The following is a 27065-nucleotide window of genomic DNA, read 5'->3' on the forward strand; positions in this document are numbered from 1 at the left end:
GATTTATTTATTTAATGTATGTGAGTACACTGTCACCAGAACACACCAGAAGAGGACATCATATCCTATTGCAGATGGTTGTAAGCCATCATTGAAGGACCCTAGTTCTTACTGAAGCAAAAGAGCTATTAGATGGCTTGGCCTGGTAGAAAGTAGGTAGGTTATGAGGATCCTAAGGGCTTTCACCAGCTTTACACCCACTGCCTCAGGTCAAGATTAGGCCAAGTTCCATTCTCCACCCACAGTTCTTGGGAGGAGCAGGGTCATTCTTGAAAACCCATAGAATGTACTGAGAGTCACCTGACCCTCTTGTCCCAGATAGAGCTCGAAGGCATGTCATGTAAGTTTGAACTGTAAACTTGCTGATGTAACCTGTACCTCTGAAGGTATAAAAACTGCTTGTCAGCCATTCAGGGTCGCCTTCCAGTCACTTGCCACAAGGGGCTTATTGATCAACACTGATGCGCCAGAAAATAAACCTCTTGTGTTTGCATCGAATTCCATTCTCGTGCCTCACTTGGGGGTCTCCCGGTAGTTAAGACTCACTTCCAGTCTTTCACCATGTGGATGCTGGGAATTGAACTCAGGACCTCTGCAAGAGCAGTCCGTGCTCTTAACTGCTGTCCCATCTCTCCAGCCCCTATTTTGGTTTTTAAGACAGGGTTTGGCTGTATAGTTCAGTGTGGTCTGGAACAGGATCTTGCTGCCTTAACTTCTTGAGTGTTAGGATTCGGGTCTGTGTTACCATTCTGGCTCATGAGACTGGGTTTCATTACAACAGCTTTTTATAAAGCTCAGTGTTGATTTCAAAATGCTACTTGTGGGTTTCGGATTTTAGCTCAGCAGCATTATAGTTGCCTAGCATGGGCAAAGGTCTCCAGAACAGAAAAAGAAAATAAAAATAAAACCCTGTGACTTTCCTCTCTAATCAGAACCTTTAAATGACCTTCCCATCTTACACAGGCTTAGTCATATTTATAATGGATCCCAGTCCCCACAACTGTCTACATTAGCTTTTCCAAGACCTTCCTAAACTGGTTCCCAGTCACACTGCCCTACTTCCTGTAATAAAATGGTCAGGCATGTCACAGCTAACTGCCTCACTTTGTTCAGATCAGTTTAAATCTCATGTTATCACCATTCTTTTTCTCTAGAAGGCACATCACCATTCGGCACTTTTTGTGGTTACTTCAGCCTTTCCCACTAGGATGTATCAACAGTGGATGAGTTTCTTTTACAGTGGTATCTCTAGCACTGTACAGTACCTGACACACAGTACACACAGTACACACAGTACACACACACACACACACACACACACACACACACACACACACACACATATTGAATGAATATAGACACACTTTGGGAACTGACCACCTTCTGTTGGTTGTTGCTTGTTGACAAGATCTCACTACGTAGCTTTGGCTGGCCTGGAACTCCCTATAAAGACCAGGCTTTTTGTTGTTTTGTTTTCCCTAGAATCTTATCCACTCCCCACTACCTCCCCAACATATGGGATCCTTCATTAGCCAGAAGATTAGGCTAAGCAGGCTGACTAACCAGCAAGCCCCAGGAATCTGCCTTTCTCTGACTCCTTAGTACTCCACTCCTTAGTACTCCGTGGAACAGTGTACACCACCATACTCAGCTTTACTGAGTGAGTCCTGGGAATCAAACTTAGGTCCTCTCATTTTAGTCTATCATTTTCCCAACTCAAATGTTTAGACAGCTAAACTTACCAATCAACTTCTCTGATTCCTATACCACCTCAATAACATAAGACATCATATGCCAGCAAGATGGCATAGTGGGCAAAGTGTATGCTATGTCAGCCTGATTTAAAAATTCAGATTGGAGAACTGACTTCACTAAGTTGTTCTCTGACCACCACATGTGTGAGCATGCTCGTATCACACACAAAATAAATAAATTAATCTAATTAAAATAACCTAGCCAAGTGTGATTTTGTGGGGTTGATGTAGGAGATCATGTGTTACAGGCCAACCTGAGATCCTGTCTTGAAAGGAAAACTGAAGGATTTAAAAAAAAGACTAACAGAATAGGTGTGTACTGGAGCTTCATTGGAATCTGAAGCTCAAAGCCATCCATAGCAGGGTTTGAAAGCCTACTGATAGGGCTAGAATACAATATAATACCTTGCTATCCCCTTGATAAATAATCTTATTTAACACTGTAAGGTATTTAGAGATTATGGAAAGATCTAAATCTCATGTGTATTTCTTCATAGTACCCAGCACCTCATAACAAGAATCATCAATGCCTCTTCTATATTCCTGAAAAGTAGTTTAACTTCACCACCTTTTATACATTAAAAGCTATTTAATTTACAGAATTAAATCCTAGTATGCAGGAAGTCCTGGGTTCAATCCCCAGCACCAAATACATCAGAATGGTTGTACATTCTGATAATTCCAGTGAACGCAGAAGGATCAGGGTCATCCTTAGCAACACAGCAATATTAAGACCATCCTGGACTACATAAGACCCCATCTTCATGGGAAAATAAAGCTGCTACCAGCCTAGAAGCTTGATCTATACTGGCTACCCTTCATAATGCTGAAAGGTGTTATGCCTGGGGAGTAGAAGAGAGAGTAATCAATAATCTTACTCAGTCATGAGCCGTTTAAAGTATGACAAAAATTATCCTGGTAAGATATGCCCTCTGATGTAACAGTGACATGAATGTTATGTGAATAACCAACAATTTTCTGATTGGGCTTAAGACCTGTTCCACAAAATGGAACTCATGCCTGATACCTTTAACTGAGCCTAAAACTTGTGACTGGCTCAGCCATATATAGGGTCATAGGTCCTAAAGAAGAACCTAGCACTACTATTCTGCTAAGTGGACATAAAACCCTGACCCATAATTCTTCCTGTCTGAAAGAACTGTAGGGATGGAAATGGAGAAGAGCCTGAGGAAAAGAAGGTCCAGCAACAGGCCCAAAGTGGGATCCAGCTCACGGGGAGGTCCCAAGACCTGACACCATTACTGAAGCTATGGAGCACTCACAAAGGGGCCTATCATGACTGCCCTCTGAAAGGCCCAACAAGCAGCTGAAAGAGTCAGATGCAGATATTTGTACCCAACCAATAAAAAGAAACTGCTGACCCCTGTGGTTGAATTAGGGAGAAGCTGGAGGAAGCTGAGGAGGAGGGCGACCCTGTAAGAGGACCAGCAGTCTCAACTAACCTGGACCCCTGAGATCTCTCAGACACTGGATCAGTAACAGGCAGCGTACACCAGCTGAGATGAGGCTCCCGACACATACACAGCAGAGGACTGCTGGGTCTGGGTTCAGTCAGAGAAGATGCACCTAACCCTCAAGACCCTGGAGGCCCCAGGGAGTTCAGAGGTCTGGTGGGGTGGGGTGGGGACATCCTTGTGGAGACAGGGAGCTCGGGGAGGAGCTATGGGATGTGGAACAGTTGGAGGGTGGACTGGGAAAGGGAATGAAATCTGGAGTGTAAATAACCTGCCGACTAGGTTCTTATCCCATGAACTATTGCATCTCTCAATCTGTATCAGAGAGGCTCTTTTCCAGTAGATGGCAACTAACAAAAAGACTTACAACTAGTCGGCATGCAGAGAAGAGACCAAGCTCACCCTGAAGTAAAGCATCTCTGTATTACTCATCCCCCACCAAGGCTCAGGAACCATCACAGAAGAGAGAATGAAGAAAGATTGTAAGTCTGTATGACAGGGCCATTGAACACATAAAGTCAAGCAACTGGGACTGCATGCACAAGATCAAACCAGCCACAATTCCAGCACAGATGGGAGAGGGGATCCAAAAACCCTACTCCTAACTGAGGAAATGGCAACTGAAGACCGCTGGGGAAGGAAGTATCAGTTTTCTTCAGGGATGCAGGTTACCCATGCAGCAGATGGCCCTACACCCATGCACATATAGGCAGTACAAAAAGAACACATTGGGTTTTAAAAAGAACACACAGAGACTGGAAAGACGGCGCAGTGATTAAGAACACTGGCTGCGCGTGCACAGGATTCTACTGCCAACACCTACGGCAGCTCACTACCACTTGTGATCCTACTCTACAGGACCCAAAACCTTTTTCAGACCATCATGGCACAAGACATAAAAGTGGCAACACAGACATTCATGCAGGCAAAGCACCCATATGCACATAAAATATATTTCTTTTTAAAAATGTACATAAGGTTAAGGGAAAAGAGTGGTAGGGGGATAAGGGAGAAAGTGGGAGGGAAGGAATGGGGAATGGATTTGATCAAAACATATGCACATATGAAATTCTCAAACAACTAAAAAAAAAAAAAAAATCAAAAACAAAAAAAAAAAAAAACCCTGCCCCCATCTTTAAAAAAAGAAAGCAAGTCTCCCTGAGGACTAGCTTTCATGGTACCATAAGATTGACACACAAACTTCTAAAGGGAGGAAGCAACCAAAGAGGCCTCCCCACATATGATGCCTATGAACCACAGCAACAACCAGCATGGCACAGCAGCAGGAAGGGTACAGTAGCAGCACCCACACTTGGCACTAGCCACCAGCTCTCTAATTAGAATCGGTATCTGCTCGGCAACAGAGGAATCCTGCCTGGTCCTGAAACCTGGCCTCCTTAGCGTTACGGATCTTGGAGGAGTGTCATGGATGGAGGAGAACCATCACTTTACTCAACCAGCACAATCCCTAACGACATTCTAAAAACATTTATCCTTACTCCCACAGACAAGTGTAGTCTTCACTCACCAAGGAAAGCTCCCTTCGACACACACAGAGACCATTAAGAAAACTGAGTCAACCAAAACCCAGAGTCGTGGAGCCCAGTCCCTACGGTCCCTCTACAACATTAGAACCTAAGACTCAGGGAACACTGGGGAAGAGAGTATGAGAGAGGCTCAAGCAATTTCTGTGAGACTTGTCTCCTATTAAAGGTCAGAGTCTCACCACTATGTCTGCCTAAACATGAGCTGAGCAAGGACAACAGCAGACATGGTGAAGTGGACAGGGAAGTCCTTAAGGCCCCAACCCTACACAAAACTACAGGCAACTGACGAACGGTGAGAGGGGAGACACAGTCTTCCTTAGGGAAGAGAAAACCAACTTGTTACCCAATACCAAATGGTTAACCTTGAAAAACTGTTTTTAAAGTTTAGGAAGGAAGGAAGGAAGGAAGGGAGGGAGGGAGGGAGGGAGGGAGGGAGGGAGGAAGGGAGTAAAGCAAGTGCTAGTTAAAGGCAGAAAGCAAACTACTTTCTGAGTAGTAGCCTGAATGACGCATAAAGGATTGTCCAAAGTAACCAGCCGCTTATGTCTCCACTTAATTTCCTGTGACTAGGAACGGCCTGCAGAATATAATGATGTAATTCATACACCCCTTCTCGTCCCTATCCACTCCTGTATCCCACAGCACCCAATCACAAGCTGACTGAATCAAAACTAAAGGACGTGAACAACAGTATGAGCCTGAAAGAAATCTGAAACCACTTTAGTGTCAAACTAAATTACTTGCCCAATGAGAATCGCCCTCTGACCACCATGACTCAGCATTTTATCATCCTTAGCTGTGAAATGAGATGCAGGTGTTTCCTCCCTCCTGGCACCGGCTACATAATAGAGCTAAATTAAATGGAGTATCTCAAAAGCTCAGAGAATGTCTCTGGTGCTACAAGGCTCACACGGACGCAGGTTTAACTCAGCCTCCTGATGACAACACATGTCAGATGACGCGCAGACGGGGTTGGGGATTTAGCTCAGTGGTAGAGCGCTTGCCTAGGAAGGGCAAGGCCCGGGGTCCGGTCCCCAGCCCCGGGGGAAGATGACTCGAAGAACTGTTCTGAACTAACTTGTGGCCCTACAAAATTAGCAGTCAAAGGGCTGACTCCAATTACAATTCAGAAATGAACAAAATATTATAAATACCAAAATTAAAAGTAAGTTAAAGGCAAGTTATAAAATAACAGAGCTGGGGGAATTTCAGAATATCACAAGCTAAAACTTGATCGAGTGGAGATACCCCCCCCACAAGAAGACAAAAAGGAAAAAAAAAGTGAGACCAAGGGGAAATCCTGCTCTTTTCAACTGTTCACGGACAGAAATGAGATAGAAAAGTAACTACACACAGGTACTTCCTTTCCTCTCTAGCAGAAACTGACTGAAAAGGGGAAAAAGAAGTGGAATTAATTAGCAAGCATGTGAGACAACGAGGAGGGACTGGGGAACATTAATCTCAGAAGAGAGGAACTGACAACGAGGAGGGACTGGGGAACATTAATCTCAGAAGAGAGGAACTGATGAAGCTAAGGGAAGCCAGATATTCCAATGAATAGACAGTACAAACTGCCTGTACGTAAGTCGGCCAAAAATAAAGCTAATAGTCATTGCTTTTACTCCTGCTCTGTCTCCACAGCCCGAGCACTGGGACTACAGGTGTGAGCCACCACATTTCATTTATGTGGTTGTAGGGATAGAGATCAGGGCCTCAAAAAGCCAATTTATTCACTGATTTATTACAAAGCCAAAGGGCAGCCTAAATAAAGAATCAGAGTATTTGAATCAAAAGCTCCCTTTTGTCTCTCTCTCTTAGAGGCTGAACCCAGGGCCTTGCTGTATTCTACACAAGCATCCCACCAACTAAGCTCCGTCCCCAGTCCATAAATACTATTAAAAAATATCATCTTGCACTGAGGAAATAACCTCCAGAAAGTACACTGCACAGCTCACTGTTATAAGAAGGCTCACTCAGGCTACCAGCTTATACGATCTAACTTTACAGCCTTATATTGTCTCATGGGAACATCTCAAATTGATTGGTGTTTCATAGTAGTACATGAGAGAGAAATCCCTTTCAATGGTAGTAGGACTTACACTCTTGGATTATTGGGGGGGGGGGTGTCTTTGTAAAATTCAAGGCCAGAGTGAGGATGATCTGACTTGAGCATCTGTCACCATGGTTGTTTTGGCTGATCTGGGTGTGTCGGTGAAATTTCCCTCTCCTCTTCATTGCTCCATGTATGTCTCTTCCTGAAACTGGATATTTGGTTAAAAAGGATGAGCTTCCCCAATAGAGAGGCTAATCTTTGGCCAAGGGTATAGAATAGCTGTGGTTCCCCTGCTAGGACCTTCGAATAAGTTCTCGATACCAGATACATAATCTGTATCCTATTAAAGAATTTTGACTCACATGTGAGAACAGCATTCATGTCATAAATCATACTTATCAGGAAAACGAGCATAGTGGGGCCTCAAATAAGACAGGAAGGTTTACTAGGTTATATGAATCGAGGAGAACATTACAGGTGAAGGGGCATTTTGAATGGTAGAAGGAGCATCTAACTTCTCTTAAGACTCCTCAGAGCTCTCAGGTTAAATTTCCTTAGCCCTTAACTCGGCAGGGAAGGACCTCCACAACTTGGCCAGGAAGAATGACAAGAAAGGCATACCACCTCCATTGACAGACTTATGGTCAATGAGCAATTGTTTCCCAGTTCAGGTTTCAACTGACTATAAGTGTTTTACTATCAGAAAACCAATTAGAAGGCAAGCTGTGCATGTTGGCACGTGGTAGAAGCACGGAAATCTTTTGAGCTAAAGCAAACGAAAGTCGACTGACAGCCACCGAGTGCCAGCACGCAGCCATACTTACTGCCTTATGCCAACCACACCTTCGGCGTTAGCTAATTTTAAAGTTATCAAGTGAGACACTTGAACACATGATCCTGGCGGAACAGGGTGACTTTGGTTTATCTGGATGCCCCCAAACCAACCGGGAATGTGTAAAAAGATTTTGTCCTCTCCTTCAATGTGACAGGATGGCAATGCCTTTAAAACCTCGTCTGCTAGGTATAAATCTGAGTATTTATGAATGAAATTGTTTTCCCTATGCAGAGGTGCTGAGGGGGAAGTTAGGAGATGATATGAATTAGTGAAGGTGTTGATAAAATCACAGTAGGGGTGTAATTCGCTATGTGGGAACCTCACACACTCACACCCACGTGCTGCTTTTCACCGCGGCCCCGGGGGTACCACCATAGGAGGATTCCACGCCGGCTTCTTTCCCTTAGGCCTCAGCCGCAGCGAGAGTTCCTTACGAACGCTGTCATCGGCTTCCCTCCACTCCGCGGTCGCTCGCGCGTCGCCTTCCGGCGTCAGGAAAGGACCCCACCTGCCGCACACGGTCGCCCACCGCCCAACCGCCCCGCCCCGTCCGGCCCCGGGGGCGGGGCCTTGTGGAACGTCATGGCGCTGCGCCGGGTCAAGGTTCAGCCCCGCCCGCCTCCCCGCGCCGTCTCCTCGGCCTGCGCTGCCGCCGCTCGTGGTCCGGGTCGCGCTCCTTCCGCTCCGCCGCCTGCTTGCGAGTGCTGCCGGGCAGGCCGCCATGGCGAACGTGGCCGACACGAAGCTGTACGACATCCTGGGCGTCCCTCCCGGCGCCAGCGAGAACGAGCTGAAGAAGGTACTGGAGCGAGCCGGCCGGCGGGCGGGGCGAGGGCGCGGGGCCTGCGCGGTCGGGGCGGCCTGAACCGGGCTGAGGCGCGGTGGCGGCGGGAGCGCAGTCGGCTCGGCTGACCTTGGGCCTCCGCCCGCCGGCCCTGCGCAGACGCGGCCCGCCACCTCGGCGCCCCGGGCCACCCGGAAAAACAGGTCGAACCGCGGTGCTCGCGCCGCCGGGCCGGGGAGGAGCTGGCCGCCGGCGCCGGTGTGGGGCTGAGGGCCGCAGCCTCCGGCGCTGAACAGGCTCCTCCCTCTGCCTTCCTCGCCGGGCAGCCGGAATAGCTTGGGTCTGTTTAGAAGCATTGTTCTTGGGCTGGAGCTCTAAATACCCCGTGGCCGCTTCAGGGATAAGTCGTCGTGTGTCCCAGCCAAACACCTGAGTGTGCACTCACTAAAAATAAGACAGGTCTCATTGTTGTCCTTTGTACAAAATCATCTCGGGACTTAAGCTATTAGTAAAGTCAGCATCTACTATGGCTGTCGGTATCCAATCTGTAAACTGAGAAAAATAAGAATGTCCCGTAAGTATTGGGACTGGTGAAGTCCAAAGAAAAAGACTTCCTGTTGCCCTACCGGAAATGGTAGGCTGTGTTATATAATTCATGAGTCTGTGTAAAGACTTACATGGTGCTTACCTACATCACTTAATTGAGAGTATGTAGCTTCACCACCACGTAGGACCCCAGTTAGCCGGCCAAGTGCTAATAAAACATCACTTAGGACCGCCTGCTGTTTTCCTGTTGGAGGGCAGGCCGAGGAGCCAGCCAGCATGGGGAGAGATACTTAGTAGAAGTATCATTTGCTTAATTTGTAGGAGTGCTAGGGTTTCTGTAAAATGTAGCGCTCAATCTACAATCTGTTTATTGTGGTCTTTTTGGTCTGGTTACTGGTCATCAAAGATATTTGATAATAGTTTTTAAAAAAAAAACAAATAATGTTTCAGTCTCTTTTTCTTTGTTTTGTTTTGTTTGTATTTTTCCTTAATAACTTTGGTCACATTATTAGCAAGGAAGCAGTACTGAAGTGGAAAACGTCAAATAGTGAGTGACAGTTTTGGAAGGCCATAACTTTAGAACATTGCTTCTCAGAAAAGTGAATTTCTTAAATTGTTCGCTGTGTATAACTCTCTTCCAAAATCTTTTTTTGAAGGCATACCGAAAATTAGCCAAAGAATACCATCCTGATAAGAATCCAAATGCTGGAGATAAAGTAAGTTATTTGGAGTTTTATTGTTGGGGTTTTAGTTTTAAACTGAAGTTGGAAATGTGTCACCTTAAAGAAATAAGGAGTGATGTAGGGAAAAGTTCATTTATGCCTACAGAGTGAAACTCTCAGTGTTATTTTAACTTACTTGAAAATGACCAGAGTAAAGCCTAATGCTTGTAATCTTCAAAAATAAAAATTATAGCTACTGAGATAGCTCAATTGTTACAAGTCTTTGCCACATGTAAGCCTGACCACCTGAGCTTGATCCACAGTGGAAGGAGAGAAAGTTGTCTTTTGATCTCCATACTCCCACACTCATGCATATACAATAATGATAATTACCTTCAGAGGACTATTTTAGTTTTACAATGAGAATTCTAAGATTTTTAGCAATAGGTGATAAAGAGGACCAAGAGGAAACCAACTCAGAGCTTTTTATTGGAGTTAGGTGGCTTCTCGTTTTTTGAAGTCTTTCTCACATTCTTGCACTTAAAAATCCAATTGTTTTCATTTTTTCTTTTACTTTATAGTTTAAAGAAATAAGTTTTGCCTATGAAGTATTGTCAAATCCAGAGAAGCGGGAGCTATATGACAGATATGGAGAACAAGGTCTACGGGAAGGCAGCGGCGGGGGTGGCGGCATGGATGATATTTTCTCACATATTTTTGGTGGAGGATTGTTTGGCTTCATGGGCAATCAAAGTAGAAGTCGAAATGGCAGAAGAAGAGGCGAGGACATGATGCATCCGCTGAAGTGAGTCTCTTAAAAATGCTTCCCCAGGTGGGGATGCTTACTACAGAGTATTTTGTTCTTTATTTTAACATTTGTGTTTTAAAATGTGTTCCTATTAAGTAACAAAGTGAATTACTTAATTGTATATATTTTGCTTCAGACCTTAAAGGGTGGAAGGGTGCTCTAGAAATGTAGGTCAGTTGGTAAAGTGCTTACCTCAGAGACACAAAGTTCTGCATTTAAGCAGGTTGGGTGGTCTTTACCTATAATCACAGCACTGGAGAGGCAGGGGCAAGAGGATCAGACTTGAAGGTCATATATTCTCAGCTGAGTAACTAGTTTGAGGCCAACCTGGGATACATAGACGCCTGTCTCAAAAACAAAACAACCAAGATCTTAAAGAATAGTTGTTGTTTTTTTTTTTTTTTAACTGATTTTTTTTTCCTGTATGCTGTTGAGGTTGCCTGTTTATATGATTGAAAATTTCAAGTGTGAATATTTTAAGGCAAAAGAATGGTTGGTTTCGATTATTTACAAGGAAAGGTCCCTCATTACTTGATCCTCAATGCTACCTCTCCTAAATTGGTTTCCATGGAGCTTACTGGCTTCCAGCCTGGCATAACCATCAGCATATAAGTGGTGTGGACTTTGATTTTAAACTAAGACTCCACAGTTCCTCTACAGTCTGAAAATGGCCATTTCACTATATTTTAAAAATTACTTCACTAACAATGTTTTTTAATAACAAATGCTAGAAACTGAATTGAGGTGGGGGAGAGTGAACACTGGAGTTTAAGACAAGGGCTCGAGAAGCCAAGGCTGATTATGAATTCCTGGTATCCTGCCTCCACCTCAAAAATACTGGGATTACCCAGGTGTATGATCATGCCTGACTCTTAGTTGTTTATTTAAAATATTTCAATTATAGTTTTTGTTATTGTTGGGGGAGGATGGGGGGCACGAGCCTTTGCTACACTGCACACACGAAGGTCAGGACAAATTGTCGAACTGACTGAGTTGGTCCTTTTCATTTACTATGTGGGTTCCAGGGATTGAACTCAGGGAGGCAGGTTTGGTGGTAATCCACAGCCATCCTTCTGGTCTAGTTTTTGTTTGTTTAGATCTGTCTCTTTGGTTTTATTTAAGTAAGTGTTTTGCTTGCGTGTATGTATGTCTGTGCACTACATAAGTTCCCAAGGAGGTAAGAGGAGAATGCCAGCTTCCCTGAGACAGGACTTCCTGATGGCTGTGAGCTGCCATGTGGATCCACTACAAGAATGAGGTCTCCAGCCCCACCATAGCTGAAAGCTGGCTTTTTATACAAGTGCCAAGGAGTGAACCCAGATACTTGTGCTGCAGACATAATCTGTTTTCAGAGACAGCCCCCACCCCCTTTATTTTAAACTGGAGCTTGTCCAATGTTCTTCCCTCTCCTCCTGAATACTAAGATTAGGGATGTGCCCCATCACACCTGCCTACTAACTAACTTTCTTGAGTGGCTTTATGATTCCATTTCATGGTGATTAACCGCTGGTTTTTAGTGATGTGCAGGGGGCATAGAACAGATGCTGTTGCTGTGCATTCCTTTGTATGCTGTTTTATCTCTGACAGACTGCCAGCCAAGTGTTTGGCTTTTTTTCTTTTTGAGGTAGTGTCACACTGTAGCTAAGGCTGACCTTGACTTATAACAACCCACCTGCATTGCAGGCATTGGGCTCTCAAGTGTTGGAATTATAGGTGTGAGGTACTATCCCTGACTTGACATCTATGTTTTGAAGCTGATAAAACCTAATTGCTTTAGAGAAATTTTGCTGGTTTTAAGCCTCTCTGGAGAGTGTCAATATAGTCAGATTATTACTTAGCAGTCTTCCTTTCCTGGTCCTGTAAAACTTCTATGTCGATCAATAGATTATTTAGATGTACTAGTGTGTTGTTGGTAATTTTTCATCTATAAGTGGTTTTTAAAATTTTTTATTTTGTGTGCACATGCAAATCGGAGGACAATATGTAGGGAGTTGGTTTTCTTCGACCATTTAGGTCTGTAACAAGTACCTTTATCTGCTGAGCCATCTTGCCTACCTATAAGTACTACTTCATACTGTCTACAACATGTGAAGGGTTAAGCTTAAAGTAACAATTTGGTGAAAGGCTGAATACCATAAAATAGTATAGGTGCTTTGGAGATGACTTCAGACTATTTCTTTGTTCCTTTACCTGGATTCAAGGGTTTTAAATTAGGCTGGGTGTGAATAGATCAGTGGCAAAGCCCACTTAGCATATGTGAAGCCTGGTTTACCCTCCTTTCTATAGGAGGAAAGGTCTGGTGGCTCACACCCTTAATCTCATCTTTTGGGACAAAGGGACCCAGAGACTAGCAGATCTCTTGAATTTGAGGCCAGCCTGCTCCACAAAACCAGAGCTACATAGTGTAACCCTGTCTCAAAAAAAAAAAAAAAACACACAAACAAATGAATATTATTAAATCTATGATGTAAATGGATGGTATTGTTGAATAATTTTTAGAATTTTATTCTTTTACAGTTTGATACACACAGGAATATAAAGTGTAGTTTAGCAGCAATCTTCATATTACCCTTTCTTATGCTTCCCCTTCAAATGAACCTCTTTCTAACAAGTCCCTCCTACTTTTTTGCCCTTCCTCCCTTGGCCCTTTATACTTAATTATAGTTTCCTTCACGAATAGGGATGGTGGGGTTATTTACTTGAGCAAGGGCAACGTACCATTGGCCACATCACTGAGAATGAATCCCTTCTCTCCACAACCATTAGCTACAGCTCCTTAGGGAGGGATGAGACTATTTTGTTTTTTTGAGATTAGTTTAGGAATTGATCTTGGAATTGAAGTATGCTATACATGAATAAAATTGTTCTGTTTTATTAGTTATGTGTACACACACACACAGGCATGTGTATGTGTAGTTACTATGCTTGCTTGAGACTGGGTCTTTCTATTTAACTTTGGCCTAGAACTTTGGACTTTAGCCAGTCTTCCTGTCTTAGTATTAAGATTATAAGTGTGCACTGCCACACTTAGCAAATACAATTTTTAAATTGTTTTGTTTTGTTTTAAAGGAACATTTATTTTAAAAATGTGTGTGGATGTTTTGCCTGCATGTATGTACAGTGAATGCCCAGAAGAAGGTGTTGAATCCTCTGGAATTGGAGTTATAGACAGTTAGTCCCTGTGTTCGTACTTAGAACTGAACCCAGGTCTTTTTTTCTTATGGATATGTAAAATATTATATATTTTCACATACAAATAATTTTGATACTTTTTTGTTCAGCCTTTTGAGTTAGATACTTTGAAGATCTGTTAAAAGTTATTCAGGGGGGTTGGGGATTTAGCTCAGTGGTAGAGCGCTTGCTAGAGGCCCTGGGTTCGGTCCCCAGCTCCAAAAAAAAAAAAAGTTATTCAGGGCCACCATGCCAACGTTCATCATGAGCACCCAAGGTGCCTCATACCTCCATGTAGAGGGCCTCTCCTCCAAGCTCACCCAGAAGCTGGTACAAGCCACCAGCAAGCTAACCCAGTAGATCACAGTGCTTTTGGCTGATCTTGTAGAAAGCTGCTATATGACCTACTGGTTGATTGCCTATGCACCAGACCAGACCAGGTCTGTACAGCTATTACAACATGACTTGTCCAACCAGGTCTGGAATGCTCCCATCTTCACTTGAGTGCTGGCCGACCTGACTTACCTGCACTGCCATTCTCAGACAGATCCTTGCTGAGCACACACAGTATTCTGTGCTCATCCACCCTTAGTGATGCCCACTTCCTGATAGGAAAAATAAGTGGTTTAGAGGAGGGGGAAAGAGTTGTTCAGACATGCAGTATCATGTTTTGACAGGGTCTTCAGAAACTGAAAAGGTTGAAAGTTTCTCTGTTGAAATTATTCTTCCCCTCTTTCCTGCTACAGTATGTGACATTTTTCAAACATACACAACTAAGTGCCTCTCTTTTAATTTTTAAAAACTTTTATATGTATGACTGTATTGGTACATACATATGTATACCTTATTTCTGAAGAGGTAAGCAGAAAGTTTGATCTCCTAGAACTGGATTTACAGACAGTTGTAAGCCTCCAGTGTGGTTGTAGGGAATTGAACCCAGATTCTCTGGAAGAGCAGCCAGTACTCCTAACCACTAAGCCATTTCTTCAGGCCCCTAAGCTATAATATACATTTGTAGTCTAAACATCCATAGTGTACCCTCTCCTCCAGTAAAGCTCTGACTCTAGAATCAGTGCTTATATGACCTTGATTAAGCTAATTAGCTTTTCTGTGCTTTAGGGTCTTTGTTTGTTTGTTTGTTTTTTCATATAAAATTGGGTGATAATTGCAATTAGAAGCTAGGAATATATAGCTTAGTTGCTAGAATGCTTGTCTGTCACAAAGGAGTCCCTGGGTTTTTCTGTACCACATAAAACTGTGCAAGATGACGTATGCTGTAATCTTAGTGTGCTTGGAAAGTAGAGGCAGAGGGGATCCATGTTAGTTCAGGGTCATTTTTGGCAATATTTTGAGTTTGAAGCCAGTGTGAATCACAAGATTCTGTCAAGAGTATTGCTGATGAATTGGAGTTATAAGTGTATAAATTACATAAAGTTGTTGGTTCAAGAATTTATTATCTTTGCTGGGTGGTAGTGGCAGTGAATGTCTCGGGTGTCTTTAATTCCGAGCACTCAGGAGGTAGGGACAGGAAGATCTCTGAGTTCTTAGACAGTTGGGGCTACAGAGAGAAACCCTGTCTCAAAAAAATATACTATTGTAATTTTGAGTGAGAGAGGGTGTGTGAGTAGCAGAGGTGTTGCATCCCCTAGCGCTGTAGTCACGTGTGGTTTCAGTGTGGGGGCTGGGAACCAAACTTTTGTGGTCTGAGGGGAGTATTAACACCATATATAGTGTCTCTAGTCATAGTTACTCTTGAATTCTTTGTTACAAAAGTCAAGGTGAGGTTTGCTCTAAGCTCTTGTCTTCTAATACTGTTGGCGAACTTTGGTTGAGCCTGGCTCTTTCTCTCTGCAGAGTGTCTTTAGAAGACCTGTACAATGGCAAGACCACCAAGCTGCAGCTCAGCAAGAATGTGCTCTGTAGTGCGTGCAGTGGGTGAGTGACCGTTGTCTGTCACCCATGTCTGCGTAAGTGGCATGCTCGGTCTGCACTAGGTAAAACCCTTGATCTAAAGCTTAATAAGCAGCTGGGCGTTTTCTGATGCCTCTAAAGGTCACTGCAATAATGTCACTGGGGAGTTAAAAGCACAGTTTGTATATTTTAATGACCGTAATGTTTGTAGACAAAAGTGTGATTCATACTTTTGCTTTAGCCAAGGTGGAAAGTCTGGAGCTGTTCAGAAATGCAGTGCTTGTCGGGGTCGAGGTGTGCGCATTATGATAAGACAGCTGGCTCCAGGGATGGTACAGCAGATGCAGTCTGTGTGCTCTGACTGCAATGGAGAAGGTGAGTGCCTGGGATTCACTCTGCTTTTATATTTGGATATTTTGGAAATATAGAAGTTGGAGACATTTACAATTTGTTTTAAAAGATTTATCTTTTTTTTTTTTTTTTAAAAAAACAAAACATTTATTATGTATGTGTACACAGTAGCTGTCTTCAGACACAGCAGAAAGGGGCATCAGATCCCATTGCAGATGGTCGTGAGCCACCATGTGGTTGCTGGGAATTAAACTCAGGACCTCTGGAAGAGCAGTCAGTGCTCTTAACCGCTGAGCCATCTCTCCAGTCCCCTACAAATTTTTAAAAATAAACTTATATTATTTATTTTATTTACAAAATGAGCTAATAGAAGATTGAAATTTATTATGCCATTACTGTTTCAGCATAGTGTCTAACCTTGGCTGACCTTGAACTGTATTCAAGGATGATCTTGAATTCCTAATCTGCCTCTATCTCTGAGATACCATGCAGACTCAGAAATTAATCTTTATCACCTAACTAGTAGGGTTGGGAGGAACATTCTGAAAAACCTAATCAAATTCTGAATCTATTTTTAATAGTTTGGTTTTTAAATTAAGTTGGCTTCAATCAAGGGAAGGAGAGATGTGGCTAGTGTAACTGAGAAATGTAGTTTTTGAATTTGATTCATTTATGTGGAGAATTTTGCTTCACCAACACTGGAGAGTAAACCCAAATCCTTGAGTGTGCTTAGCATGTATTGAACTATACCCACTAGCCCTTATTCTGATTAATTAACACTACCTACCTCTACCCTAGCCCTGGTGGTAGGGATTAAACCTAGGATCCTTACCCCTGAGCCACGTCCCCCATTCTTTTCTTTGCCTGGTGGTTGGTTATTAGTATAGTTGTAGAATTTCCCTTTTCCACATTGTTCTTGGAAGTGGTGAGTTCATTTTAAGGTGTGTATTGGGTTGAGGTGATAGTGTAGTTGCTGCAGTGACTGCCTTCTAGCATGAGTGCCTAGCCCCGGGTACAGCCCCAGTGGTATACATTGAAAATGAAAAATCACTGTGCTAAAGAGAGAAGCTGATCCCAGGTGCTGAGCCAGTCTAACCCACTAACCTCCATGTCAGTAAAGGATTCTGTGGTAAAAAGCTGGGTGGAGGAAGACAGCTAAGGAATGGTATCTGTGGTTGTCTCCTCCATAGCTTCATGTTATTTTCTCATGAGGTATCTCTGCATTCTACATTGCTAAAATTGCTTAACTTCCCTACCAAGAAACCAAAGTTAGCCCTATTGAGTTGAGCAGGGTGCAGTCCTTTATGCAAGAAGCAGAGGCAGGAGGATAGTGAATTTTAAGCCTGCCCTAGCAACATAACACCATTTAAAAAAAAAAAAAATTCCAAACAAGGCTTAGTCTTTGAAGTAAACTGCACAGTACCAGCTGTACAGTTTAGTAATTCACCATGGAGAATATTTAAGGATCGAGTATAGATCATTAGCGAGTTCTTAGATTCAGTAACCCCTACTGGAAAGAAAAAGTAAAATTTTGCTTGGACTGTGTCTGTCTGCTGGTAACCTACTTGAAGTAAGAGCTGAAAAGGTTTGCAGAAGCATTCATAGAAGCTCCAGCACCTGACTGCCCAAGGAGCTAAGGAAGTGTCAAGATAGGTTTTACTCTGTAATCTTGGGTAGCTGGGACCCTTTGGGTGACCTTTATTTAGTAAGAGTTTTGTCATTCACTCATGGTAGCTTTAACTAGTAGCACCCAAAGTGTATCTTTTTTAATTAAGTGCACTGTCTAGACAGCTTAATGTTGGGGTGTGCTTTCTTACTAGAAGTTTGAATACCTCTCTTTGCAGGAGAGGTCATCAATGAAAAAGACCGCTGTAAAAAATGTGAAGGGAAGAAGGTGATTAAAGAAGTCAAGATTCTGGAAGTTCATGTAGACAAAGGCATGAAACATGGACAGAGAATTACGTTCACTGGGGAAGCAGACCAGGCTCCAGGAGTGGAACCTGGAGATATTGTTCTTTTGCTACAGGAAAAAGAGCATGAGGTAATTTCGTTTTGATTTTTTCCCCTTCTTTTATTCAGAATTGATCTTGCTTGTAAGAAGTAGGATAGATCTGTTAGATGCTTTGGAGTAAAACTGAACACAAATGAGTTAAGGGAGTGTGGCTGAGTTAATTTTTAGCTCACAGTGAGTGTGGCTTACTTACAGAAACTGACTAACATAGATAAACCCACTAAGGTGTAGTCAGAAGCACCATCAGTGTTAGTCTTTGCCCTGTCCTTACTGTAGATTAGTACTGTGCCTTTAAATGATCTTCTTGTCTCTGCACCTCCTTTTCCTTTATGTAAAATAAGAGCCATTGGACTAGATGGTATTGGGCAACATAATTTCGCTTTAGAACTCCTTGGATACATGGTGGGTGGGTACAGTCTTCACTGTCTCAGTCCTACTATGTTGATGAATTTTATGCTACTTACTGGATAGCCAGCTAAGTTTTCTGAGGTCAGGGGTTTATTTTCTAAAGTAGTCTGTTTTATTGGTGTGATGGGAGCAAAGGGCTTATTCATGTCATGGTATGTATCAGAGGACATACTTTGTGGTGTCAGTTCTTCTACAGTGGGTTCTGGGGTCAAACTTGGTTGTCAGTCAATTGTGGCAAGTGCTTTTATCCTCTGAGCTATCTATTCCACTAGCCCAAGTTCTAGATATTGGTTATATCTGTTCAAAGCAAACTGAACTTATCTATCGATAAGGTTCGTTGTATGGAATGTTGATCATGCCACTGAACATGTTTTTATATTACTCCATTACCCCCTTTCCTATTTTACACCATAGGCTGACCTGGAACTTGCCATCCTCCTTTCTCTGCCCTATACCATCATGCTTAGCTCACCTGGAGTTTTTAATAACCTTAGTGGCACATCTATAATACCAACCCTTAGGAAGCTAAGACAGGAGGATAAATTTGAGATCATTTAGAGTTAGATAGGTAACTCTAGGTCTTAGAGTTAGCACCAGAGGTAGCCTTGGCAGTTTAGCCCCAGTACCATCTGTCAGCAGCAGCTTCTTGGACACAGGAGCAGAGATGATGCCACTGCTTCTGTAGGCAAGGATAAGGCCCACCAGCACAGAGCCATGGCCCCTATACATTGCATAAGGTAGTGTGGGGCTTTCTAATCTTGACCTTCCTCTAGTAGCTTTGATTCTGGTCTGCAGGTCAATCCAAGACTGCTTCTTCTGCACTAGAATGATCTTTAAAACCTCATTCTTAAAGAGATGCTTTCCAGGGACTAGAGAGATGTAATTGCTGCTCCTGTAAAGGACCTGGTTCAGTTCCCAGCAACTACACAGTGGCTTGAAACCTCTTATAGCTCCCATTTCAGGAGGATCAGGTGCTCTCTTCTGACTAACACACACACACACTCTCTCTCTCTCTCTCTCTCTCTCTCTCTCTCTCTCTCTCTCTCTCTCTCTGTGTGTGTGTGTGTGTGTGGTGGGGGGGTGTTTATAGTTTACTATAAAGATTTATTACAATGGTGTGTATGTATGCTGTGGTCCAACTAGTCAGCAGTGGCTGTCTACCAATGGAAGGTCCAAGAATCCAGTAATGGCTCAGTTTATGAGGCTGGACATTTCACTGATCTTCAGCAGACATCAGAATCCTGAAGAAGTAGGCTCTAAAGCCAGTGAAGGAATGGACTTGACAGTGAGTGAGAGCAAGCAGGCAGAGAGAACAGCTTTCTTCTTCTATGTCCTTATATAGGCTTCTAGAAGAAGGTATGGTCCAGAGTAAAGATCTGAATTAAGGTATAATTTCCTGTCTCAAAGATCCAGAGAAGTGGGTCTTCCCATTTCAGATGATTTAGTTAAAAAAAAAAATCCCTTACAATAAGGACTGCAATTTGAGTTTTAGTTAGTTCTAGATGTAGTCAAGTTAATAACCAAGAATAGTCATCACAATTAACATAAAAGATAATTGCTAGGTAAAATTAATAATCTCAAATTCATTGATGGGCAGAGAGAACACATAATGCTCTGCGGTTTGATCCTCATGGCCATGCAGGGATCTACTCCTTGCCTTAGGCATTGCCTCCGTGTGTTCCACAACCTCGGTGCTGCATGCCAGCGTGGGGCTGAATGGCTGAATTCTTTTTTTTTTTTTCTTTTTTAAATTTTATTTATTTACTTTGTATGTGAGTACATTGTAGCTGTCTTCAGACACACCAGAAGAGGACATTAGATCCCATTACAAATGGTTGTGAGCCACCATGTGGTTGCTGGGAATTGAACTCAGGACCTCTGGAAGAGCAGTTAGTGCTTTTAACTCTGAGCCATCTCTCCAGCCCCCGTGGCTGAATTCTCTGGTAGCCACTGTGGTCTCCCAAGCCTTGTCCATTCACTATTTGGTGTTTTCCCAAGAAAGAAGCTGTATTTTTTAAAAGTAAAATCATTTCAAAATTACAGCAAGGTCATATTGAAAAGCAAATTTGAGAATTGAGTTATGCTCACAAAATTGTGACTTGATTCCTAGACCACCCTTTCTTATGTACGAGTCAGATCTTAAGAAGAGGGGGGATGTGTGCTACGGGTATTTCGACTTTCCCTCAGTTTTGCATATTTGGATGACTAGAAAATAAGAATAGTGTCTAGAATTCTGCTTTAAGATCTTTTTTTTTTCTTTGTGGTTTTCAAGACAGTTTCTCTGTATAGCCTGGCTGTCCTGAAACGTGAACTCAAGAGCTCTGCCTGCCTCTACCTCTGCCTCCCAAGTGCTTTGTTTACCCATTTGTTAGGTATCACTGAGCATGACACCTACAAGACACACGAAGGAGAAGGCTGGCAGTTTGACATAGCCACATCATTGAGAGTTAGTAAAGTGTAAACAGTGGGTTATGGTTTAGATATCACTAGGCCACTCTGAGTGTTGGTGCACATACCATAATGTAACACTTAGGGTTAAGATTATTGACAGCAGTAGTAGTGCACAGAATTGCCAACCAACAAATGAGAGTGCCTAGGCTAGAAAGTAGTAAAGGGTAGAAGTTAAAGTTCTAGTTTTGGTTTTACTGTGATCTGGGTAGTAAATGTGTGAGCCAAGGGTGAGGTTTATCCAGCTCGGTTAGTTCACCTCACTTGTAAGAATAAAACCAACCACAAACGTACTTATTATATACTTTGAACTAGAACATAGGGAGGGCTTCTCGTATGTTATATGTCAAGAAAGGCATTGTCACTTTGTGGCTTTGGGCCTTTTTCCCTTCCACATAGTGTCTGAAAAAATTGAGATTGGATGGGTGCAGTGGCTGAAGTTGTAAAAATGGGATAAAAGCTAACAAGCTTTGGGAGTGTATGTCGTGTGCATTCATCTTTCTTTCTCTTCTGTGTGTGTCAGTGTGTCTGTCTATACAGCACAAGCATAGGATTTTGGTTATGTTGGTTTCCTTCTCAATAACTGCTTCAGAAACTACTGAAACCTCTGAGTGTCTCATCTGTGTGCTTCATTAATCTTTTCACAAATTCTCTGGCAACAGAAACAGAAGGGAGAAATTGGACATTTATTTGTTTAAATCAGATTATCAAGTCACTCCCCCACCCCCATGACAGCAATCGCCCTGGTAATTTTTTAATTATAAGTACTTTAAATTAGGTGCTTCTGTAGGAGAACATAGTATTACTTTTTGCTCCTTTTGTAGCATTAACATTGAAACATTGGCATTTTGTTATACAGCATTGTTTAAACATTGAAATATTCTGCTTTTTTAAAATGTGAGGATCCTGTTACAAGAGACCCTGAGTAGATGTACATAACTAATCTACATTCTTTGGTTCTCAAACTTGCAAACTTGAGCATCATATTAGAATTCCTTGGGTTGCTGGACCAAAAATGTTTCAACATTCTTCCTGGTACAGTTGAACCTATGTTCTAAACCACCTTTAGGAGAATTTATTTCATGGGTAAACTTGGAAGAATCATTTAGGAAAAGAACAAACTTTTCACTGTCTTTTTTTTTTTTTTTTTTTTTTTTTCAGAGCTGGGGACTGAACCCAGGGCCCTGCTCTTGCTAGGCAAGTGCTCTACCACTGAGCTAAATCCCCAACCCAAGAACAAACTTTTCAGGTGTCCTATGAGCTAAACCAAAATTGTTCTTCAGATTTTGCATCTCAGATTTGTGGAACCAGTAAGAAAGAATACCAATTGAGTAATAGAGAGCTCTTTGCCAAAATGGAAGTGTGAAGTGAACTTTCAAATGCACTTCTTAAACCTTCTGAGAACTAGAGGTTAACAGAGTCAAGGAATGGGAGAGTGCTGGAGGTCTGGGTCAGGGGATAGCAGCACTGGCCGAGTTAATGTGAAGACCTTAGCTCAGATTCCAGAACCCACATGGAATGTTGGCATGGCCACATGCAGATGACATGGAGGATTGCTGGGTCTTAATAGCACCAACCTAGTCTCGGTTTAGGGAGAATAATAGAGCAGAACTCCAGAAGTCTTCTTCTGGCTTCTACATGCCCCTCCCTCTCTGCATACACATCTGCATACATCACACTCACAGAGGAGAGAGAAGTCCTCTGAAGAGATGGGAAGCTAATAAATGGAGAGAATTTCATGTGTTCTGGGCAGAGATTTCTTTTTGTGCTTCTGGCATTGTAGGGTCAGTTAGCATACAAATAGGACTTAATGGTCGGGCAGTCACTTTGTTGACTGTCTTTGGTCCAGCCAGTTTCTATTAGCCTATTTGTGGCCTGTAGACATTAAAGATTAGCTTAGGATAGAAATTAAGCTGACTCACTTAGTGCTCAGGGTTTTTATTTTTGTTTTTGTTTTTGAGACAATAAAACAAAAGGGTCTGTAGACCAGACTGGCTTTGAGCTCAGATCCTGTCTCCTGAGCTCTGTAACTAAAGGTATGAGCCACCACTCTGGTTCCAAGAATACTTTCTTTTGAACAAATTTTGGTGACCTTTTCACTACAGTTAATTTTATTTCAATTTAAGTTTCAAAATTTAAGTATAAGTTTAGCAAATTCTAAGTAAAAATTACAAGTTGAATTATTTTGAAATTGATTTTTTTTTTTTCCTCCCAGACATTGAAGTCCAGTACATTCTTTGCACTTACTTGACCTTTGCAATGCTGATGCAAAAAACACAGCTCTCACCTTCAAGGGGACAAGAGAATTTATTCTGTAGTTAAGTGTGAATGGAATGGCCATAATCTGTAACTCAAATTCATGTTACAGCAGAATCAATGTCATAGTACTGGAAGCAGTAACCAAAATCACAAATCAAGACACTTTCCAAATACATCAGTAGAAAATAGGCCGTTATAGCAAAGTACAGACATCGCAGCTGTCAGCCTCAGATGTTTGTCAGGTGACTCATAGCCTTGGGTTAAGTCACAGGATGTTCAGGCCGACAGGGTGGGCAGAGTGGCTAATTTGAGGGACTAAAGATAGCCCAAGGTAAATTATCAGGCTCTGGACCTGCAGTGTTCTGGTTTTATTATCCTCATAAAAGACTTCAGATTGAAAGATGTAGCTTTTCTCTGGAAACTTTGATTCACAGCAATATGTAATCTGTAAGTTTATACTGTATAAGATTAAGCCAACTGTGCATTTGCTGTGTAATTTGCATTAAGCAAGTTGGATGTTTTAAGAGGTGTTGTTTTATTTTGTTTTTTTTTTGTTTGGCTTTTGGTGCTTGCTTTGTTTTGAGACAGGTTTCTCTCTGTAAGAGCCCTCCTTGGCGTCCTGGAACTCACTCTGTAGACCAGAATAGCCTCTGTTTCCTTAGTGCATACTACTGTGCCTGGACCAATTTTTGTTTTTTAATGTATATGCATGTTTTCTTTCATATATGTTCTTATATGTTCCATATGTGTGCCTGGTGCCCACTGGAGGTCAGAAGAGGATTCTTTGGAACTGTAATTGTGGATGGTAGTGACCCACCATGTAGGTGCTGGGAACCAAACTGCAACAGCAGCAAGTGCTCTAACACTGATTCTCTTTCCACCCCGAGTTTGGATTTTAAATGAGATAAAACTTCTTTGTACCTATATGAACAGTGCAAAATTGAGTCCTTAACTTTTCCTGACTGCACCTTATTGGTTGAACTCTTTTTTTATAAAAACACTGATCTTAGACTCCTTTCTTGCTGGTTGGGATCATGTAACAGAAGTTTCTGGCATACTCCTCAAGAGTAACTAGCTCTGCTAATAAAAGGCTTTGAAATTAGGGACAGTGTCATTTTGGCTCTGGTGGAGTTAAGATTCTGAAATTGACTTAAGGAATGTTCAGCAGGGTGGTATGGATTCATGGTTTTGTTTTTGTTTTTAAAACTGTTTTGTGTGCACTTTGTAGGTGTTCCAGAGAGATGGGAATGATCTGCATATGACATATAAGATAGGACTCGTTGAAGCTTTGTGTGGATTTCAGTTCACATTTAAACATCTTGATGCTCGTCAGATTGTAGTGAAATACCCCCCTGGCAAAGTAATTGAACCAGGTAAATGGTTTCCTCTTACCTGGTTATCTGTGTTTTGTTACAATTCGTGTTTATAGTATGTAACAGGAATATTAATTGAATATCTTTCTTGGGTAAAATTCTTATCTAATTTCCTTTTTTTAAATAATAGGATGTGTTCGTGTTGTTCGAGGTGAAGGAATGCCACAGTATCGTAATCCCTTTGAAAAGGGTGATCTTTACATAAAGTTTGATGTGCAGTTTCCTGAAAACAACTGGATCAACCCAGATAAACTTTCTGTAAGCTGGTTTAATATTCCTTAAGCAGCTGATTTGTGGCTCTCCCTTTGGCTTCCTCTCATTTTCTTCTTCCTTCCCTTTGTGTTTCTTCTCTCTTCATTTTGTTTTATTGTAGGGTCTCTCACTGCCTGAGCCCCAGGCTGGCCTAGAACCCTCAGTTCTATGTATTTGCCATCTCATTCTTTTGGTTGCTGAGATTATAGATGTGACCAACCACTCCCAGCTCTTGAGACAGAGTCTCTTATGGGAGCTTTTATTTTAATGTTTGCATGGTTGATGGTTTTTTTTCTGGTCATTTTGAAAATGATGTTGGCTGATGTAAATGTTTATGGAACAACCAAGCAATGCCTAAAGCAGACTGGATATGAGGTACTAGGAAGAGTCTTTGAACTCTCTGGGGAGCACATCCCTCGGCCAGCACTGTTTAGAAATACAGTGGGGCATGTTTAAAAGTACAGTGGAACATGTCTGCAGTGAAGTTTCTAGTGTTTAAATATTTATTTTGTGTGAACGTTGGCTTCGTAGTAAGGTCTTGTCTCCAAAAGTGTGTGTGCATGCACATACCTACTGTTTTTGTTTCATGAAGGAATTAGAAGATCTCCTGCCATCTAGACCAGAAGTTCCTAATGTAATTGGGGAGACAGAAGAAGTAGAGCTTCAGGAATTCGATAGCACTCGAGGCTCTGGAGGTGGTCAGAGGCGTGAAGCCTACAACGACAGCTCTGATGAGGAAAGCAGCAGCCATCATGGACCTGGAGTGCAGTGTGCCCATCAGTAAACTGCAGGCAACTGCACGGTGGATTTTCTCCACATTGGCCGGATTTGCCAGCTGCTGGAGTACCCGATGAGTCCAGATGAACTGATGGACATCTGCTGATCTATGTGTAACTTCTAAACTTGGTATAGTATCCACAGAGTGTATAATTTAAACTAACCACGGAGCTTTACGTCTTCATTTCGACTGTTCTATAGCAGAGTAAAGCACTTGAAATAAGACTCCCTTTCACATGTGGGTTATAAGTTTCAGTCCTGGTATCTGCTTGATTTTTATCAGTTTTGTGTAGAGTTTATGTTTCCTATTTTAAACTCAGATCCAGCATTGTAAAGTTTGTACAATTCGTCCTAAAGCTGTGTGTTTGGCTGCACCTGCATAAGCTGCTACAAATAGAATAAAGAATTCATAGCCTGTATCTATCATTTAGATGCATGGAAAACTGGGCTTTGCACACAATGGGTTTGAAGCTGACTGGGAACAATGGAAAAAAATTACATTAGCCATGGTTGTAAAGTTTTTTGGCTTTTTTTTAAAACCATTTTGTGAAAGGTTTCTGAAACTTGATAATAAAAAGCAGTTGGTGTAAATTATTCTGTGTCACATTTTTAGAAAGAACATATTTTGAACTGTAAAAGTATCACTGAGGAGTGAATCTTTAAACAGCCTTTAAAAACCCGTCAGCCTGAGGCTCTTGCCTTGGGTACCTGCTCATTTTGTAGTCAAGTAACACTAATGTTGGTTGAAACAGGCTTCATTCACTTCAGTTGATGCTCTGTGGCATCAAAAACATCCAAGTTACCTACTCTTAGATTACCTGAATATTGGGACAAACCCAGGCCTCTTAGCCGCTTGCATCCCACTTTTTGAAAATAAAGCAATAGGTCAGTAGTAAAACCACGCTTACACAGACCTGTTAAAATGCCGTTTTAATTAAATGTTATGAAAAGTTACTGTCTCATTAAGTTGGATATCTGAATTTGGGGGAGCACTGACTGTTTGATTTTCTATATAGAAAACTAAGATTCTTAGGCTTGCAGAGGTCGACGCAGAGTGGCTAAGCCAGCAGTGCGTGTGGGTTGTTTGATCCACTCCCTGCTCGGCTCCTCACTTGGATTACATCTGTCCTAAGGCGGTGGTGAAAGGACAGTATAGGATGGAAACACCTGATGGTGACTTTTTAAAACATGTCCACTGAGGTCCAAGTCATACCAGGTCCACACCTTTTACATTTGTCAAAGGAACAACAGGACAGAAATGGGAATTCAGATTTTTCAATGTATTTTACCATCTCTGAGCCTAATAGCACTTGAGTGCATTTCTAGAGCTATTAGAACGTGGACGTAAAATGTCCCAAAACTAATCAAGACCTGTGAGGGTTAAATTACTGCCCTATCTACTCTACCTCCATTGTACAAAAATATTTTGCAACAAGCCTGGCAAAATTCAACCACATAGTAGTTTTGTATTTGAGGTTATTTCCCCACAACACTTTAAGCATAAGCAATGCAGTGATAATAGAAACTTTGTAGCCTTTCCAATAAAGGTTTATAAAATCAGTTGCTCAGCGGTCTTCAGTTCTTCTGCCCAGGCTGTGTGTGTGAGTGTGTGCGCACGTGTGGTGCTGGGGACTGAACTC

The 27065-nt window shown here is 42.2% G+C and overlaps 1 protein-coding gene across 1 annotated transcript; it reads left to right on the forward strand.

Moving 5' to 3' along the window:
• Positions 1-8270: 8270 nt before the first annotated feature.
• Positions 8271-26985, forward strand: Dnaja2 (DnaJ heat shock protein family (Hsp40) member A2). Its single transcript, XM_032887473.1, has 9 exons — positions 8271-8463; positions 9651-9710; positions 10238-10461; positions 15490-15570; positions 15788-15921; positions 17742-17938; positions 24252-24396; positions 24527-24654; positions 25241-26985. Exons 1-9 carry the CDS (start codon positions 8386-8388, stop codon positions 25430-25432), a joined length of 1239 nt encoding a protein of 412 aa, XP_032743364.1. The 5' UTR covers positions 8271-8385; the 3' UTR covers positions 25433-26985.
• Positions 26986-27065: the final 80 nt, after the last annotated feature.

This window comes from Rattus rattus, chromosome 17 (assembly GCF_011064425.1).
Source record: "Rattus rattus isolate New Zealand chromosome 17, Rrattus_CSIRO_v1, whole genome shotgun sequence".
NCBI classification, from domain to species: domain Eukaryota; kingdom Metazoa; phylum Chordata; class Mammalia; order Rodentia; family Muridae; genus Rattus; species Rattus rattus.